Raw genomic sequence first — 20,227 nt, forward strand, 5'->3', positions numbered from 1 at the left:
CGCTAAAAAAAGAAATACGGCAAGCCTGAACCAAACTGGTGAAAGAATTGACGTCAATTTGAAAAATGACGTCAAATAATTTTCTTATTTGGCTAAAACTTGAATTTTTACAAAAAGAAAATTTATTATAGTCTTGAATTTTTCGGAATCAAGATGTCGTCCTTAGCGGAATTTGACAGATCTTATGTTAAGCATTTGTTTAGTGAAAAAGCAATTCATGATGAAATCTATAGCATCAGATCTTTATTTAAAGAAGACCAGAGCATAGATTATCGACAAACTTACAGCCTTCGAAGACTTTTCAGAGAAGAATGTAAGCTTCAAAAACAAAGAGAAGAGAAGTTATACTTGGAACGACTTTTTTCCAAGAGAAACATCTCAACTCACCAAACGACGTACAGCCTACGTAAACTCTTCAAAGAAACTGACAGTTCAGTTACCAAAGAAAGGGTCGATCGTTTGTACTTAGAAAACTTGTTCCGAGAAACAAGAAATGAAAACTCTCAACTCGTTTACGATCTACGCCCGTTATTCAAAGAAGAAAAGAACAATACAGATCACGTGACTTATTATCTTCGACCTTTGTTCGATCCACGACCATTATCAGATTTCGGTGACAAATTGGATATTTCGGCATCAAGTAGCCAGGAAACATTCTTCGACCAGACTGATCCTAATCTGTTGGAAACGAGCTCTGTTGAAGAATTGAATTTGGATTCATACCCATCGGATTGCGAATCATTGACAGAAGAAATCGTCACAGAAACTTTCGAAGAGACCTTTGAAAGTCCAACTTCCCATCACAATGAAGAAGAATTTATGGACACACTCATTGCGTTCACAAATTCAACAGAAGAAGCAACATCGTTCGTTGAAGAAGATCAAACCTCCATCAACTATTCATCTGAAGATTTGGAAAACCAATTCTACGTTTTTGATGATAAACATTCGACCTTCCTTCAAAGCAAAAGTCCTTTCGTTCCTTCTTTGAAAGCTGAAGAAGAGAAACTTGACTTTTACAGAAAATTATGCGGTTGGACTCCTTCAGTCTTTCGACCATCCAACATTGCGAAGGACACTTCATCAGAAACTGATTTGGATCAATCCAACCATGAACAAGTGAGAAAAAACATCCGGAAAAACCGTCCCCTATTCATCTCGTTATCCGAAGAAGACTTGACTTCTTTTGTTGAGATTCAACTGGAAGAAGATGTAGAAGAAGCAGAACAACAACAAAGTCTCTTTAAACGTGTCAAGTGTTTGGTCACAAAGAATCAAGGTGCAACTTCTGTGCAACAAGAATCACCAGAAGCAACTGAAAATCAAGGAAATGAACGAACAGGTTTCCTTCAACGAACCAAAACTTGGATCACCAAGAAACTTCGACCATTCAATTGCTTCTCACGTGGTAACAACAACGTCGCAATATAAAATTGATATTACAACTAAATTATTTATTAGTATTTATATACTTTGTATATTAGAATATTTTAAAAACTAAATCAAGGAAAAAAAAAGTTTGGTTCAACCTATTATCCAATAAAAAGGTTTTGCTCATTTTTTCACCAATCATCAGATAAGCTAAGCACTACTGGTTCAAATACCACGAAATAAATCTGGGCCGTGAGAAACCCTAAAAACTCGCCGCAATGGTGAAACTTAAAACTTTGTAACCACTTTTATATCCCTTTGAATTCATTCTTTCCCATCAAGACAAGGTTACATTAACAAACTTCACATACCTGATGGTATCATTGGTTTTGAAGCTGTAAAAACAAGGTTGTTCCCCATCCATGTGTTCAGTAAACAAATAGGATAGCAAGCCTTTTTGGTGTGAAAGGTCTGTCAAAAAAAAATTAAAAAAAAAAAAAAAATTAACTGAAATGACAAGTGAAATTTTTTGAAAGGCTTTATATGGTTAGGGCAAATCATTAAGAATAGTATACTCTATATAGTGTTTACAGAGGTAAAAAAATAGTGAGCATTGGTTGAGTAATTAGAGCGCTTGAATCCTGATTGGTAAATTGATTCAGAATTTCAATCTTCTCGCATACAGCTCTCCAGCTCTATATCAAAGAAAATGCTTCATATATTTTAACATTTTAAGTATTTCTAAAACCAAGTTGTATAGATCCGGTTCAAAAATCTCAATCTAAGAAATCAAGAAAATTTACTTTTGGCAGGCGCATCCTCCATGAAGAACTTTGGAGCAATCTCCAGATGACATCGTTGTAAACGTTTTCTCATTCTTGATGGACCTTCCGTTGGATCCAGTTGCCATGAGCACGGGTAGCTCTCCTTGTGGTACCATAACGCTCTGTAAGTAGAAAGAAAAAAGGTAATGGTGTAATGTGACGATTAAAAAAGATGTGGCTGTGGCGCATCCGATGATGATATAATGACAGATGAATGAAAGTCTTATTTAAATTTCTTTCAATAAAGTCACGTGACATCCCATTGAATCTCCTGTTGTGACGTCATCAACAATACCTAACACTTTTTAAAGCATCAGTCAAGACAGACATAAGACGACCGAACTGATATTAGCGAGGTTAAGCACGGTTTTATTTTGACCGTAAAGTGCGATACCGTAGGCCTGTACATAACTTGCCAAAGCAAACCATGCAAGCGGAATCTTATGTACAGGCCTACGATATCGCATTGAACGGTCTAAATAAACACTTGCTTAACCTCGCTATTGTCTCGAAAGCGGCGTCAGTTTCAGATCTTTGATCGCGTCAGTGTGTATTACACAGACTGGTTAGCGAGCACCTCACTAAAAACCAGGACATTTCATCTCGTTTCTTGCGTTAATTACGTAGAATAAACGCGGGTGACGTCTGGTATAGGCTAAAGACTGCAAGTTACGAGTTCGCCAAGTGCTAAAACATCGTTATTCATTTATATCTCAAGAATTTAAATTTCTGTTTGCTTTTCATTTCTGCTCGTGTTATTTAGGTATTGATAATACTAGATTAAAATCTAAAATTTAACATTCAACATATAACATTTTTCCATTTTGGCATACTATAACAGCCAAAACATAAAAATGATAAGGCAATTGTATAGCACCTATGTAGGAAACAAATTGCTCCAAATCTTGCATAAAAGATTGCGGCTCTAGCCTTCAGCTATAAATTATTGTGTCGGACGCTGAGAGACTATGTTTTTGGAAATAACTTTCTCAACATACCGTTCTTGTGTGACGTGGTGTATCAAGTTTCGCCACGTCTTACGTATTTCCACGTCTTTAGACACTTTGCCACGAACGACGCGTAATAATTTCTGACGTTGTCGATCTTGCTCTTCCACAATGACTTTGGAGACCTCCATCCCATTGTCTGCTATACCTCGACACAACTGACTATTTCGTTCCAAGATTCTAAAATAATGAAAGGAAGTGGTTGAATTTTTGACATTAGAGAATCATTTCGGTAGCATGAACTAAATAAAACATAGGAAGACAAGGGTTTCGGGGCGGGCACTCGGACCGCCCAGTTAGCTAGTGTTCTTTTATATTTTTAAAAAGAACATCCAACATTTTCCTTGGATGTTTTGAACTGTTTTTAACTTATTCCTGTTTCTTTCCTGTTCGGTCTAATCATCTTGAAAGAGTTAATTAAAAAAGATTTAAACATCAACTACACGAAAAAGATTGTTTGCATGAAGTTACCTTTTATAGGAATCCCTTCGTTTGATCATTTCCTCTTCTTTGCGTTTGTGTTTGATCTATTTATGATGAAAATGAAAATGAAGAGGACGAAGAAAAGAAAAGTTATTGCCATTTTAAACTATCTGTGAAAGTGAAACTTTAATGCATTAAAAATTGACTCCATGACAGAACGAGTAGTGGTTTTGCAGATTTTGAAGACTAGAGCTTCAGAGCTTATACGCAGTCAGCTTTAGATGGTTTTCTATTGTCAATACAGCTTCCTCTTTCTGATCCCATTTTCAAGACTTTTCTTCAAATTAGGGAAAAATTCGAATTGTAGAGAGCATTTTAAATTGAAGGGACCAATTTTTTAGTTCAAATTACAGTAGAGAGTTAGCTGTACAGCACTTGTTAATCACACAAACCTCCGTCATTTCCGTCAGCAGTTTCTGGTCATTCATCTTCACCAGATTGATTTTACCGATGGACTTTTTGAACTTCTTCAACATATCCACATCTCCTTCGGAAAGTTGCGAATGTGGGATAGACAAAATACTGTTCAAACATGCCAAAAACTTCTCACGGCGCTGAAAGGGAACAACAAGTTCGACCTTGAATTTTTAGGCTTGAAAATGGTAGGTGACTTATAGGACTATAATCATAACAGTGTGCTTGCAACTGAAAAATCTGTACAGTTGAAGGACATTAATGTATCCCCTACCATTTGCTTACACAGCATTCTTAAACAAAAGAAAAGAACAATTTTCTTCCCCTCCTGCGTCGTGCGAGAAAATAAATACCGCATACCGTATCAATGGACCTGTCATACGTGCACATTGGTCATCCAACCGTTCTTCAACATTCGAAACTTTGAAGATCTGGACGCCTCTGCCGATCATATTCCTAACGACTTTGTCAGTCCATCAATTGCTCTGCTGAACCAGCACCGTAAACATCTATCCGTAGCCCATCTCAACACCCAATCTATGGCATCTACCTTTACCGAATTCGAATCATACGTCTCAGAGCACCAATTCGACATCATCACAATGTCCGAGACCTGGTTGAAAGACAACAAGAACCTTTTATCGCACCTTGAAATAGATGGCTACGAAAAAGACTTTCGAAACCGAGATGCTAAACGTGGCGGTGGTGTCGGATACTACATCAAAACAGACATCAAACACAAAGCCCGCAAAGATATTGAATCCTTTGACACAACTATCGAACACCAGTGGATTGAATTGACTGGCAAGAACCGTCTCTCGAATGTCTTGATTGGCATTGTGTATCAGCCAAGCAGTAAACAAAATGAAAAACTTGAGTGGCTCAATAAATTCGAATCACTTGTTTCCCAAGCCGCAATTGTTCATCATGGTCCAATAATAATTACAGGTGACTTTAACATCGATTTACTTGTACCGTCACCAGCAAACGAAGCTTACCAGAACATACTGGGAACGCCCAATCTCAAACAACTTATAGCCCAACCAACACGAAATTCCAAAACTCTAATCGACCATGTTATCACAAACATTGACACCAAACTTATAGCGAGCGATGTTGTTTTATGTGACGAAATCTCAGACCACGATTCACCTTTTTGTATCCTCAAAATCAACAAACCTCGATATGAACCGTGGCACAAATACATTAGAGACGAACGAACTTTAGTACTCGCAGACTATATCAATGATTTTCAACAGCTACCATTAAACATTGTGTATGCTTTCGATAACACCTCAGACAAAGTCAATGCACTTAATAAACTTATCACGGAGTGCATCGATCGTCACGCACCTGTACGTAAGATCAAACTGACCCGTCCTTCGTCCCCATGGATGAAAGATCTTGATGTCCGAGATTTACAACGGCAGAAAAATGAACTACGGCTAAATTTGAAAAATAACCGCAACAATGAACAACTTGACCAACTAAGAAACGTGAGGAACAACCTCAAATCGACCATCCGAGGAGCGAAAAAGAAATTTCTTAAGAACCTCCTAGCTAACAAATCCTCAGCCGAAACATGGAAAGTCATCAACAAATTACTACATCCCAGACAAAAACGCATGGACGTTGATCCAGACGAAATTAACAAGTTTTTCAACTCAACTGCCATGAGGACAACAGGAAGAAATGCAGGAGAGCTCTCAAAATCGTTCATTGAAGAACTACCCGAACATCCAGACAGCTTCCATCTCCGTCCTGCTACGTACGATGAAGTTTCGAGAGCTATCCAGAAACTTAGATCAGATTGTTTCACCGGACCCGACAACATCCCTTCAAAATTCATCAAGCCAGTATCCCAATATCTCACATCACCTCTAACCGATATCATCAATAACTGTATCCAATCATCGACCTTCCCAGAAGAATGGAAAACTAGTCGAATTTGCCCAGTTCCCAAAGTCACCGACCCCCAATCCTTGACAGACTACAGACCAATCAGCATCTTGCCAATCTTGTCAAAAGTCTTTGAAAGAATTATCCTCCAACAATTAACTGAGCACATCGAAGAAAAATCGATTTACCTCGAGAGTCAATCTGGTTTCAGAAAGTCGCATTCAACTATAACCGTCCTACTCAAGCTGAAAAACGATATTAAAGTTGCAATGAGCAGAAGCGAAGTAACGCTATCTGTATTTGCCGATTTCTCAAAGGCTTTTGACACCGTTGACTATCGAACTTTAATAAAACAACTTAGTAACCTTGGCTTCTCTCGAAAAGTACTTTATTTGATTAGAGATTATCTATCAGAACGCAAACAATACGCCCAAATCGACGATAAATCATCGAGCAAATTAGACGTACAGTTTGGCGTTCCACAGGGGAGTATACTTGGCCCGATCTTGTTCAACTTGTATGTGACCACTATAAACACCAACGGTCCGAGCACATACCTGCTATATGCCGATGATACTACGCTACTCCGACACACAAAGATCCAAGAACTGCAGAGCGCCATCGAATCGGTCCAAAATGAAATAGACAACATCAACCTTTGGTCTGAGCAAAACAATCTTTGTCTAAACACAAAAAAGACAAAAATGACAATCTTTTCGACCAGACAACTTGCACAACGCCATTCCCTCGCGGAACTCGTCACGGTTATCAAAAGCGCTGGACAGGATATTGAACAGGTCAAAAATTTCAAAATTCTCGGTGTTAGATTTAATGATCATCTAGACTGGACTGAACATGTCAACCATACCATGAGATCTTGTTTTGCCACGTTACGCTGCTTAAAACGATTCAAGAACACCGCATCATGGCAGCAGCGCAAGATGCTTATGGAGTCACTGGTTCTCAGTAAACTGACATATGGCATCGCTTTACTATCCGATGCTACAAAAGCCCAAATTGAGCGTCTTCAGAAAGTCCAGAACGCCGCCGCTGGCTTCGTGCTCAAACGTTATGCCAGAACCAGCGACGTAATCGATCTCGAATGGTTACCAGTTTCTGAGATGGTTGATCTAACAATCGCCAAGATTGCCCATAGCGCTCTCCACAACCCCAGCTGGCCGTCATACCTCAAACTTAATAGACAACCGGATCCAGACAGAGAGCTCCGAAATGGTAATTTGGTCGCACATGACATTGAGGACACATCTCGTCTAACTGGCACCTTTGCACATGAGGCCGCAAAATGCTTCAACAACTTGCCTGTTGATATCAAACGAATTGACAAAAAGGAAAGCTTTGCTGATAAATGCTGGAATTTTTATTTTGATAGGGCGCTAGCCAAATCTCTAAGCTAATTCAATTCAACCTCGAGTCACAAACTTAATCAACACAGTCGATCTAGTATCTGATACTTACGTGTAGTCTTTAGCATTTGCAGCCTAGTCTATTTTCTAAGGTCATTTATTTTCAATCACTTGCTATATATTTGGACTCACTCTTCTTGTGTTTTCTAGCCCACCAGCGATTCTAGCGTTCCCCTTTTGATATATTTATTTTATGTTAATATTTATTTTATTTTATCTAAAACATTGTTCTAGCATTTTATATTCCTAAATGAGACCGAACCTATATTCTATTTTACCGCAGCCATTCCACAATTTTGCCATCACAATATCTACAAATTTAACCGAATGGTTTTAGTTTTGATGTTAATTCGATGTTGCGCTATTACGTCTAGTCTATTCTAAATTCGAATTTTCTTCTCAGTTTGATCTCCTATGAATATATTAAAATATTATCATATAAGTAGTTTTTCTCCCTAATATTTAATATTTACTATTTCATTGCATAACTAGGACTTTGACAACCTACACAATTCGACCTATGTGTTTTTTTTTATCTATATCATCTTATCCGACGAACCTATTTTTCAGCGTCTTCTATATTAGGTTGCCCATTGATTTACTATTTCTATACTATGTAGCCGACCAGCCCACTAAGCTTCCATTAATGATTTAGCTGTCCACTTCGTATGAGTTTGAATCGTAGAATTTTATATACATTTATATACATAACATATACATAAAATATTTCAACTTCTTGTAAGAAGAACCAATATACTTTTGGAGATCAAGAAATTAATGATGAAAAAAAAAAAAAAAAAAACAAAAAAAAAAAAAATTAGGAAATTTGTTTCTTATTCCGCCTTACCAGCATAAAAGGTGCGCCTCATATGTATATTACACAAAAGATTATACTTAAACTACGTCGATACAATTTTCATTCATAATAAGTACTTGATTCCAGTCTCTTCAACAGTGACAGCTAGACCTCTTTGGATCCATTCATTCAAAAGTGGGTGAATGTGAGTTTACCTTTGACAGTAGGTGAGTGAGAAGAAAGATGGGCACCATGTGTTTGTTCTCTTTATACTTCATGTACTGGCGCACGAAATAAAGCCGCAAATCTTGACTTCGCAGCGGTGATACGAAATTAATGAACAAGTGACTCGCCTAAAATGAACAAAAATAAAAAAAACAGATTAGGATAAAACTTCACTTTTTGGTAATAGATGGTACTATTATAGTCGTTTCTCCAAATCGGTAATCCAAACCTAATTCAATGGGGTTTTGCATAATAGTGACGTGGTAATTAATGACCCACAAACTAATCCTTTATCAGACCAACCTTATAGGTCAACTTTAAAAAATACAAAAATTACCTGTGCGATGACTTCTTCTTTGATGGATTTGAGAAGCGAGCACCAACTAGTATTTTCACTTTTCGACGACTGACAAATGAAAGATTTGCAAGGTGGTGATTATTTAGTTGACTAAACTAACTAAGGACCTCCTTATAATGATCAGATGACAGAGATATGCAGCACAGACATGATGGGCTACCGGGTGCGCCACAAAAAAGTTTCTCTCTTTAAAACTAACTTTCTAGAAATCTAAAAATTTTGAAAGAACCATTCCTATTTCATTGGTAAGAAGAAAGATAAACTTAAATTTTGATGGGTCATTTATTAAATTCGGTTCATTAGATCAAAAGTTATGCTCAATTGAATAAAAAAGCTACTTTCAGAAAGTGCCCGAAAACGTTAAAATCGACCTATCAAATTGTTATCGTATGTACGTCGAAACCCCAATTTGATGTATTTTTATGAATTTTACAAGATTTTTTGGCTTTTTTCGACAAACTTTCTGCCTGTAAATGAAATTCAACCTTCCTTTATATAACAATAGGTCATTTAGACAGCTAATTAGCATTTTTAATGACTGAAACGAAGATAATGATGTATCGTGTAGTTATGCTTCTGTTTAATTTGATGGGTCGATTTTTAACGTTTTTGAGCACTTTCAGAAAGTAAATTTTTTATTTAATTGAGCATAACTTTTAATCTAGTGAATCGAATTTAATAAATGACCCATCAAAATTTAAGTTTATCTATCTTCTTTCCAATGAAATAGAAACAGTTTTTTAAAAACTTTTAGATTTTAAGAAAATTAGTTTTTAAGAGAGAAACTTTTTTGTGGCGCACCCGGTAGAAATTCTGGTATTTTAGAGCGCTATTCGTAGAGACCAACCGTTTCAACTAAAAACGAGATGTTGGCCACTAAAGTCTCCTTGATTTTGACCTCGTTAGTTTTAAAGTCCGTTAAATAAATTTTTAAATTCTTAAAACTTCGGTTGGGATAGTGAAACTCTTCTTAAAACCTCAGCGATATGTTGCTTCACAAACCTTTGACTTTTGAAGAAAGGGTTGGCTCACCAATATCATTTGCAGATTGATGCAAAACCATTCGAACAAATCTTTACAAAACTCCTGGTCCGCATCCGTGCACGTCATCTTATGCTCGCTCCCAGACCCCAAACATTTCAATTTACATCCAAACATGAAGACGTCAGTCGTCTGCTCGTGTTTTGCGAACAGTGTAGCTAATTTAACGGCTTCCGACAAAATATCTTGAAGCCGCTCTTGTACTTCCGTAGGTGTAGCGATAGTGGGTTGCGGTAAAATTTGAGCACCGCCACGTAAGCGCTTGATTAGACTGCGTGCCGCAGTGCCAGCTTTGTTTCCAGTCTCGTAGACGTCGTTTGCTATTAAAAACTGAGGATCTCCTTTCGTGTTCATCCGATACAAGTCGTTTTTTTGGAAAACGTTCAACGCCGATTGAATCAAATAATACTTCAAGAAGCGACAAGTTTTTGATAGCAATGATGATGATGTGTGACCTGTAAGGTAGACGTTTGATAGAATTTCAGTTGAATCTTTTTTTTCATGGTTTACACATCCGTTCAATCGCCATTCAAGGTAATGGGATGATCAAGTACATGATTGTTAACCCAGCTGGCACACAACGTTGTTTCAACGTTTATCTAACGTTCACAGCGTCCACATAACGTTAGATGAACGTTGAAACAACGTTGTGTGCCAGCTGGGAAGTAAAGATCTTCTGGTCAACAATCAAACAAGCCAAAGAACTAGTAAAAGTTGAACAAACAAACCCTCTTCTTTATTGTCAATTTCAAAACAGTTATTTTAAAAGTACATCATATAGAAGATTTCAATCTCAAACCATCTGACATGATTGAAGAGAAACGTTATCAAACAAACGAGGTTACCTTTCTTTTCTTTTTCTCTGCCATCCACATGTTCCAAGGATAATTGAAGATCTTTATACATTTGAAAATAAAGAGTTTGGCAAGTGCTAAAAGGAGGAACAGGTTTAATGTACAGAAAACAGAAACAGTTATGTCAATAGACCTTTGGTTTATCTTAATTTGAAGTTTCAAAAGGGTCAAAGGACCAGGGTACACTTAAAGCAAAATAAGGCTCGAGTATATTGATGTGATGAGGGTTTCTTTTTCCAAATTTAGATGGAGCTATAAACTTCAAACATTGACTTGGGCAAGTGTTCAAAATCAAATCAAATCTCCCCAAATCAGTAAACCGTCGAATGATGCTTTCTCCGGTTAAAGGGACGATCTTGGGTATGTTCGAGTCATAAATGCTATTCTAATAACAATAGAACTTTGTCTACGACGTTATCGATATAGAGAAGTGCAAATTTTAATCGATCCTCCAGTCCTTCTTACCGGCAAGCCTTGTCAACGAGCCAATCAAGGAGAAGCAACAAATGTCCGAAAGATTCTTTCTTCCATGATGTCCTAAACAATGAAATACAAGACTTTGTTTTATGGTCAATATAATTATGATACATGTCGACTGTAACTTTTCATTTTCGAATGGTAAAACATGATTTTACTAATAATTCACGATTTTTTGAAAGATATTTCCTTGGGCGATAACCAGAAGCTTCGTGTTTTTGATGTTGTTAAAAACTATATATTCGACGCTCACTACAAGAGGTCATCTTCAGAGTAAAAATCTAATAACAAACGAAATCTTTTAAAAACAAATTTTCGAAAATGACCAGTAAAATAGTTAAAATAGTTTAAAATTCGACCGTATTGAAACACTCCCAACTTTCTGGTCATAGACCAGTTACCATGGATGACGTAGAATTAATTGCCAAAGGATTCAAAAAGAATGAAACAAGAGAGATAACTGAAGCTCTTTTAATTATCGATCAAAAACCTACACTTAATGTACAGTCAGGAACTATTGCAAATTAGGCTATGATGGCCAAACTAGGATGTTCGCCTAATTAGGCCAGAATGTGTATCCTAGTTAGGATATAAATGGCTTAATTTGGATATATGAAATATTCAAACCTAAATATTTTGAGAACAAGTAAAATCCGCGTCAATCTTACTACATGGACTAAGAAGAGTATTTAAAGCGAAAAAATTTTCTCTTTTTAGAGCGGAGTGAAAAGATGTGATTATTTTTTTTTAATTAGCTTTTGGCCAGTTTAAGTTCTACATGCAGCGCGCCATTTTTTTGTCTGAAAAATGAAAAAAGCTTAGTATCATGATATATTGTTGTTGTCGTGAGCTTTAAAAATATAGTTTTGGTTTTGTTGATCTTACATGACACGTATTTACATTTACACATGATAGATTGATTAAACATTTTAAAATCGAGAAAGGTCTTTTTTTTACATAGCTGATTTTCTTTTATAACAAGTTCATTAAAAAAGGCTGTTTATGAAATCTAAAAGTGTACTTACAACAAAACAAGTAAATTATGAAAACATGTTTCTATTAAAGTTCGAATTATGTTTGTTTACATTAATCTTGAAATAATTTCGACTGTACTGCTGTATATATGAAAACATAATTTTGCTGAAACAGCATAAAATTAAAAAATATTTTCTCAGCCCGCTCAAACTTTACCCAAAAAACAGTTGGAACTTATTCAAATAAATAAGAATTTGACATTTTAAGCTAAATTTTGACGCGGATTTTGAAATCCAAGTCAAAAATTGGAATTTTGTTCCTTCCAGTCTAATTAGGCTAGAAATTTCTGGCTTAATTAGGCTATCGTATCCAAGTTAGGCCAGAATCGGCGAACATAGCCTAATTTGCAATAGTTCCTGACTGATGTACAACATTTGTTTAAAACAATACAACTTTTTACGACACTAATAACAAATATTTTCATTATTGATACCCGTTATTAAAAATGCACATGTTATTTGATACAGGCTAGTTTGATCATTCACATTTTGAATCCAATATGGCTGCCGAGGCGAAGTAGAGATTTTCTCTTTTTTGGAGTTTATTTTGGTTTTGGAAGTTATAATTTTAGAGTTAAAAGCTTTGTTTGTGTAAATTTATGTTAAGTTGTATCTATGGAATGCATCAAGGGAAAGTTGTGTCTCAGTAGCATGAAATAATGATTCAAATTAAGATTTTTTGTTTGTTTTGATTTTGGCTGATGTTTTTGTTACAAGATCTTGAATTTTTTCAAGTTTTAACAGGTATTGTCACTTTGGAGCCTACAATCCAGCGCGCCTGCGCTCATCGCGCGCCTTCGCTCCTTGCGCGCCTTAATCTTTTTTGCGCGCCCTAATTTTTGGCGCGCCCTAATTTTTAGCGCGCCCTAATTTTTAGCGCGCCCTAATTTTTGCGCACCTTATAATTTTTTACGCGTTTCTGATTTAACAAGTGTCTTGAAAAGTTTCTAAATGCTTGTATAATTCGTTGCAAACCCGTTTCAAATGCAAAGAACCAGACAAATAGTCTGAATCGCAGACCTCTATAGATATACTTCCTATATAAAAGAAACATTTTTCGCTAGAGGATGAGCAGAAGCCTACCAGACACAATGCTTTTTCTTGGTTATTTGAATGGAATAAAATTGGAGATATTTTTTACGATGGCCCCTAAGGCTCACCACACACTTCCAGTTCTTATAAAATTTGTGAACTAGAACTGTCTAGGGTCATGGCCCAGAAGGCTCACAAGACACTGCGCACTTCTAAGTTTTTTTGTGACGACACTGCACACTTCTAAAAATATTCTAGAGACGCAAAAGTCCCCCTCGAAAGATAGCCGTTCTGGTCAGAAAAATAGATACCGAGTTGTAATAAATGAGTTGATCATAATAGTGTGAAGAGGCTCGGAAATCCCGAGTTATTTTTCTCGATTTAAAAAACCGAGTTACGAAAAACCGAGTTACGAAAAACCGAGTTATGACGTCCTTTTTCGGAAATTTTGATGTCAATTTGTACCTTCTATATGACTTCATTCTCAATTTCGTTACTGTTTTTTGCCCGTGACTTTCAAATTTCGAGTTATCTCTTAACTCAAGTAAGTCCTTCCTTTAAATTTTCGAGTTATTTCTCGTTTTTTAACTCGGTTTATTTTCGTTTCTTTCAAATTTTCGAGTTATTTTCCTTCCTGTAGATTCTTGGATTCTCAAGTTATTTTGGCTTTCCCGCCCAGCAGAAGGCTCAAAACACACACACTTCTAGTTTTCATGCACTAGGGTGGTCCAATGGCGGAAAATGCTAGCGGCGTGGAGGCAAAAAACAAAGTTGATATTTGTTCACTTTTTGCTTCCCCGATTATTTACACCCGAAAATTCCCCGATTTTTGCCACTGGGGGTGGGGGGGGGTTTGCTGACCAGCAATTAACTCAGAAGTTTTAACCTGTAACCTTTGATATGAACAACTCGGAAATTTTAACTCATTTTGTGTAACTCGACATTCATTTTAAAGACCGAAAAAAATTTCATTGCGCGGGCCGCTCGCTTGAAAATTTCCCTCCCTGACAAAAAGTCAGAAGTGCGCAGTGTCACTTGAGCTTTCTGGGCCATTGACCCTAGGCAGTTCTAGTTCACAAATTTTATAAGAACTGGAAGTGCGTGAAAACTAGAGGTGCGTGTTTTGAGCCTTCTGGGCCATCGTAATTTTTGGGGATAAATTTTAGACTTTTCTCCAAATTATTGGAAATAATTTTCATTTAAAAAATTCAAACGAAATTACAATAATGGTTGGGTATGCAGAAGCAAGAGGATACTATGTATGAAAATCGGTTTTGTAACGGTAGAATACTACATAGGACCTTTGAGCGACCGTAGTACAGTGGTAGAGCATCCGGCTACGGTTCGCAAGGTTGTGGGTTCAACCCCCAGCCGGGTCATACCAAAGATTCCCAAAATGGTACTTGATGCCTCTCTGATTGATGCTAAGAAACTAAGAGAAGGATCAAGGGTAAGTGGAGAAATCCAGGGATAAAGAGTGGCGCCCTCCCCTACCTTCGGGTAGATAGCTATCGAAAGAGGAGCCTTCGGGTCGCCTCCGACTGCGGTCGCAGACTTACTTACTTACTACATAGGAGATTATTTTGACCATACTAAATGGTTCCGAGTAACTTGTGTTATTTTTTCGACTAGCCATTTTGATTTTTGATTTTTGATTTTTAAAGCACACCTTGCTGTCATTTCTTTTGTATTTCGATCTTGTTATTGATTTTGTAAAATGTCATAAGAAGAAATCTTTTGATTCAGACTTTACGAGTTAGCATTTTTTTATTTGTTCAAATTTGATTCTATCCTTTGATTTACAACTTTGACATGCAAAACTGCATGTACCATTATCTATAAGCGCGCCAGAATTTAAATAATTGAAAACATTTTAACCCTTTGTGCGCCTCTTTGGATTTTCGTTCACTCGTTGACCAAATGTGGCTAAAAAACGGTCAAAATCTCAAAAAAGTGAATTTCTGGAAAACTTTGGCATTTTTTTACTTCAATGGCCAAAATCTCTCCAAAAAGACCAAATTTGCAACTTTTTTGTGTTGATTTTGAAAGTGCATTTCATTTCCATCAACTTAGGCCAAAATGAAGACTTCAAATCGAAAATGGGGCTGCTGCTCCTGCATACCCAACCATTATTGTAATTTCATCAAATAACCAAGAAAAAGCATTGTGTCTGGTTCTTTGCATTTGCAACGGGTTTGCAACAAATTCTACAGGCATAACTTTTCAAGACACTTGTTAAATCAGAAACGCATAAAGAATTATAAAGCGCACAAAAATAAGGGCGCGCCAAAAATTAGAAGGCGCGCAAAGGCGCGCAAAAAAGAGCGCAATTTAACAGACTCAAAACTGACTCTGGATAAGAGTTCATACCTCAAGTTTGGCCTTGTTGGTATATAATTTTGTAGAGCATAAACCATAGAGGTATAAAGAAAAACAGGAGTTGAATGTGTCGGTAATTGGTCGTTAAAGTCTTTTGATTTCTTTTATAAAATGTATCAAAAGAAATTCTAAGCTCGCCCGATGAAATAAGACTTTTTAGTAGAACTCAAGTTTGCTATGAACATTCTAATAATCAGTATTGAAGATTCTCGCCTTTTAATATACGAAAATTAGATAAAAATTCGTCCACGAAGCAAGTTTATGTTCCATTTCGCTATCCGTTCAATTTTGTTTTGAAAAGATATTTTCTCAAGCCAGAAAATGAAAAGTTCTTTATAAGCACACACGATTTCAGACTCAATCTGTAGACATAAAGTCGCTGGAGAATTTTGGAGGAAAGTATCAAGCAATAGAGTTCACCTTAAGGAAAACATTGATCGAAAAATCTTATCATTTGATGAAGGATTGCCAAGTTTACAGGCCTTTTTTTAGTCCAAATATTTTCTTACACTGATGTCAGAAACAATGAATCTCGTCTCATCTAATTTCTAACGCTTAAATGAGCCAATAGGATTTCACCTATGTATAAAAGAGCTCATTAAAAATGCACGATATATGAGATTATGAGCATGCATACATCGTAACTTTTTTAATCGTAGGGCGAGCTTAGTTACAATAGCATACTTCTCCTGTTTCTTTATACCTCCATGCATAAACCGTGCAGCTGTGATGAAATATTTCTCATATTTTTGTCGGTTTCGAGAACTTTGGAGGGATTGAGTTTTTGTTTTGGCTTTTCGCAGACCCGGCAGACTCAGTCAGGCTCAAATATTAGAGAAGATAATTTCAGTTGATAGCTCTTAGATGTCTTGGTGATATATCTTTAAATTGGAGGGAAACTTAATAAATGTTTATAATATTTTCTTCATTCTTAATGGTTTTAATAGGTACAAACTTTCTCTGAATCTCAAAACTCATTTTACAATGGTTTCTTCTTTCAATTTTCTTATACACGTTTTTTTTTATTAGAACCTAGTTTATAAGAACATTAAGGCTGAAATTCGTCGAAAAATTAAGAACATCGTAATAACATGCCCAGCCTCAGTTTGGAAAAAAATAACAAGAAACTACAATTGTTTGCTCTTTTCAAGCAGTTTTAACTGAATTTAGGGATGGATTTTCAAAAATCGAGAGTCAAATATTGTCCAAATTTTACCAATTTTAAGTGCTCTTTATTTTGCATGATATTGTCGATTTAGAGTAGTCTGAAAAATCAAGAACGTATTTAAGAACATTTTAGGCTGAAGATTTCTAAAAAAATAGGCATATCCAGGCTCAGCCAAATTTTAGGTGTTCTAATAAAAAAAACGTGTAGTTTCTTTTCCTCAACAAGAGAAAAACAAAAACTTTATTCAATACTATTACAATTTGTTGGGATGCAAGAGTATTTTTCATTTATTAAGTTGTTTTCTTTTAGAGTGCTTTCTTTTTTCATGGATTCTTTGCTAAAAAACTTATAAAAAGAAACGTGTAGCCTTTCAATAAGCAGGCTTCTAATTCTATTTGTTCTGTTTTAGCTACTTAAAAAATAGAAACCTTCTGACCCCCCCTAAGAAGTGAATTTAGGAGATCCAAAATTGGGTGACTGATGAATTACTTTATTTTCTGCGATCCAATCATTTGAATAGGAAAATATCTAATCATAATCATAAAGCCGGTTATTTTCTAGAAGAATTTTAAAATATAAAAGTCAGTCAAATCATTAGATAAAGAGATTTCAAAGATTGTTTGCAAAAAGGATTTCATCATCGTCATTGCACTGTAGAGTGTGAATCACTGCTAGGATCGTCGGTTTGTGTTTCAGCTTCACAGTGTGTCGTTTTCTTGGGCACTGGGTACGGAGGTGGTTGTTGTGAAGGTTCAAAACGTGGAGCGTGCGCGTTGTGTTCCTTTTTTTGCAGCGGTGGCTCTTGCTTGTTAATGTTTTGTTGCGGTGGCGGTGGCTCTTGCTGGTTGATGTTTTGTGGCGGTGGCTCTTGCTGGTTGATGTTTTGTTGCGGTGGCTTTTGCTGGTTGATGTTTTGTTGCGGTGGCTCTTGTTGGTTAATATTTTGTAGCGATGGTTCTTGCTGGTAAACTTTTTGAGACTCTTTTGGTTGACCGTGTGCTTCTTGTGGTCGGTGTTGGCCATTTTGGACATCATTATTGGCTATATTTGGTTCGCGCTCTTCGGGATTCAAAAGAGGTTGTCTCAACTCGTTTTGCGCTTCGACACGACAACAATGTCTTGTTAAAAACCCAACAAAACTGGGCGAGTATAAAATCCATAAATTATTGCACAGAGGAGCTAATGAAAGCAACGCCAGTATCAATCTCAGCTCAACAAAATTCAATTGGAGGTTTAAAAAATGAATTTTCGATTTGCATGAGAATGTGTCGTCACATGAAACGGGGTATAAATTGCCGATATATTCAGATAATAAAAATGCAGACAATCCACATGTGTAAGCAAAATGAATTACAGCAATGTACAATATAACCAACCAATGCAATGATTTAATGTTTCTCCATTTAGTTAATTGAAGGATCGACGTAACAAAGAGTACCAGAAAGCAGATCGGTAATACTATACAAATAAATACCAAACTGACCTCTGGAGTACCTCCGTTCAAAAGGATAATGAAAAACACAATCACATTAACAAGGATAAATGCAAAAACTTTGAATGCGATCAAAAAACGAAGTTGGCCATTGTTTTCTTGAGCTCGCGCTCTATACATAACGAGCGCGCGCGCGAATACATAAAGCGTCAAGAAAATAGATTCCGACATCACTGAAGCACTTATCACGTTGAAAACAGCAAATGTGAAATGCTGAAAAGGTATACCATCTGCAAGGAAAAGCTCGTAGTAAAGAACGTTCATCGTGATAAACGAAACCAGTTGCATGAATAAAGTCTGTTGTAACAAGAAAATGACTGGCTTATCCATGAAAGTGTCATCCATGTTTTGCAAATGGTACAGATGATACACTTGTCCAATGACAAGGCAAACGTTCAACAAAACGATACCGACGAGATTGAACGCCATCTCACTCACTGTCTGTTCAACTTTGATTTGATACGAGCATGGCGGTGGGAAGGTTGTGACAGTTCTGTTTACCCATGGAGGCGTTGGAGAGGGGCATTGTGGTGACACATAAAATGTGACGAAACTGCCCTTGAATAGCCAGATAATGGCAAATATCAAAGCAGTGAGAATTAAGCCAGAAAGTATGTAAATTTTCATCGTCGCCATGATTCAGTAAGCAAAAGATCACAGAAAGACTCTTTTTTTGTTTCAACGACAACTCACCGCATACGTACGCACTTTATCTTGCTGCTACTTGTTTTAACAAAATATTTTTTCCTGACGCATGATGGTACGAATGTGCGAGCCTTGGCTTCTTTTTGTTTGTATTATTTTTAGAAAAAAGGTTTTGAATTTCAATATGATGAAGGGTCGGTTAAATTCTTTCGCAGTAAGTATTTCAGGATCTTCTAGCCAAACAAAACGCATATAATAACGCAAAATGGTAGCAAACCTTTGCTTTGTGGGTGGGGGTTATTAGATAGTGACAGAAGATGTTAATCCTATATTAAAAAAAAAAAAACTTGAGATGAGATCTTCTTAAAAAATCTTCTTCTTTAGTCCTACTATTGCCCTACCATTCTAGGCAGAAAGTTGAAGACCTTAGCTTGAAAAAGATTGAGAAAAATTCAGACAGAGACGTTAGGAAACATTAATCTTATAAGTGGGTGTGGCTTTTCCAACACAAAAAGACATCTCAATAAAATTTCCTTTGCCTCCCCCCTTTAGATTTCAAAAAAAATCCGCCCTGAATTTTTTTCTCGTGTTTGTACTCTTTGCTGCTCCTGTTCACGATATCTCGGTAAATGAAAAGAAAATATACTTCCATAGAATTAAATGAATGAGTTCATTTATGTAAAGAATAACAAGCAACATGCTGAATGGACCTACCTGATGATGAAATCTAGATAATAAGGCAATAAGGAGAAAAATGAAAACAATCAGTCAGACGATATAGCGTTTTGCAAAAATGCATAACACATTAAATCTTATCATTGATTGTTGATGGGGGAAGAGGGAAGGGGAGTAGGGAAAATAGAAATAGAAAGTTCCGGTTGCAAAAATCAGTTTTATTGACAATTGAATCATGCTTAATGGTGAGATTTGTTATCAATAATGTTTTTGTGTGAAAAAACAAAGAAATAAGGAAAAAGCCAAATGAAAATCTGCAAAAACGGCGATTACCGGCATATTTCCGGCATTTTCAGCCGGAAAAGAATTTTTCGCAAAACGCAAAAAGCAAACACGGTCATGTTTTGAGCATTGCGAATACGCATCTTTCTGCAAAAAATCAGAAAAAACTAAGGATGAAAATTCGAGAAAATGTCAAAAAACTGGTTTTACCTGCATATTTCCGGCATTTTCAGCCGGAAAAAAATGTTTTTCGAAAATCGGGCTCCGTCACATTTTAGGTATTGTCATCTTGCATCAGTGTGCAAAATTTCATAAAAAAATATAAAGTACAGCTCGAGAAAGTCAAG

At 36.4% G+C, this 20,227-nt stretch overlaps 2 protein-coding genes across 2 annotated transcripts in view; one reads left to right on the forward strand and one right to left on the reverse strand.

The window, feature by feature from the left end:
• Positions 1–20,227, forward strand: part of LOC136811124 (uncharacterized) — a 164,496-nt gene that overhangs the window by 42,062 nt on the left and 102,207 nt on the right. The gene's annotated exons all lie outside the window — the stretch shown is intronic.
• The window catches only part of LOC136811106 (lysosomal-trafficking regulator-like), a 62,722-nt gene that overhangs the window by 18,412 nt on the left and 24,083 nt on the right, over positions 1–20,227 (reverse strand). Inside the window, exons 29-38 of the mRNA XM_067067706.1 lie at positions 11,162–11,233; positions 10,688–10,773; positions 9,834–10,297; positions 8,781–8,849; positions 8,434–8,571; positions 4,078–4,239; positions 3,674–3,729; positions 3,194–3,382; positions 2,175–2,317; positions 1,743–1,842 (exon numbers count right to left, since the gene is read on the reverse strand). Coding sequence (XP_066923807.1) covers positions 1,743–1,842; positions 2,175–2,317; positions 3,194–3,382; positions 3,674–3,729; positions 4,078–4,239; positions 8,434–8,571; positions 8,781–8,849; positions 9,834–10,297; positions 10,688–10,773; positions 11,162–11,233 — 1,479 coding nt within the window. The remainder of the gene's footprint in view (positions 1–1,742; positions 1,843–2,174; positions 2,318–3,193; positions 3,383–3,673; positions 3,730–4,077; positions 4,240–8,433; positions 8,572–8,780; positions 8,850–9,833; positions 10,298–10,687; positions 10,774–11,161; positions 11,234–20,227) is intronic.

The sequence above is a fragment of the Clytia hemisphaerica genome, unplaced genomic scaffold, assembly GCF_902728285.1.
Source record: "Clytia hemisphaerica strain Z4C2 unplaced genomic scaffold, Clytia hemisphaerica genome assembly, whole genome shotgun sequence".
In the NCBI taxonomy this organism is placed as follows: domain Eukaryota; kingdom Metazoa; phylum Cnidaria; class Hydrozoa; order Leptothecata; family Clytiidae; genus Clytia; species Clytia hemisphaerica.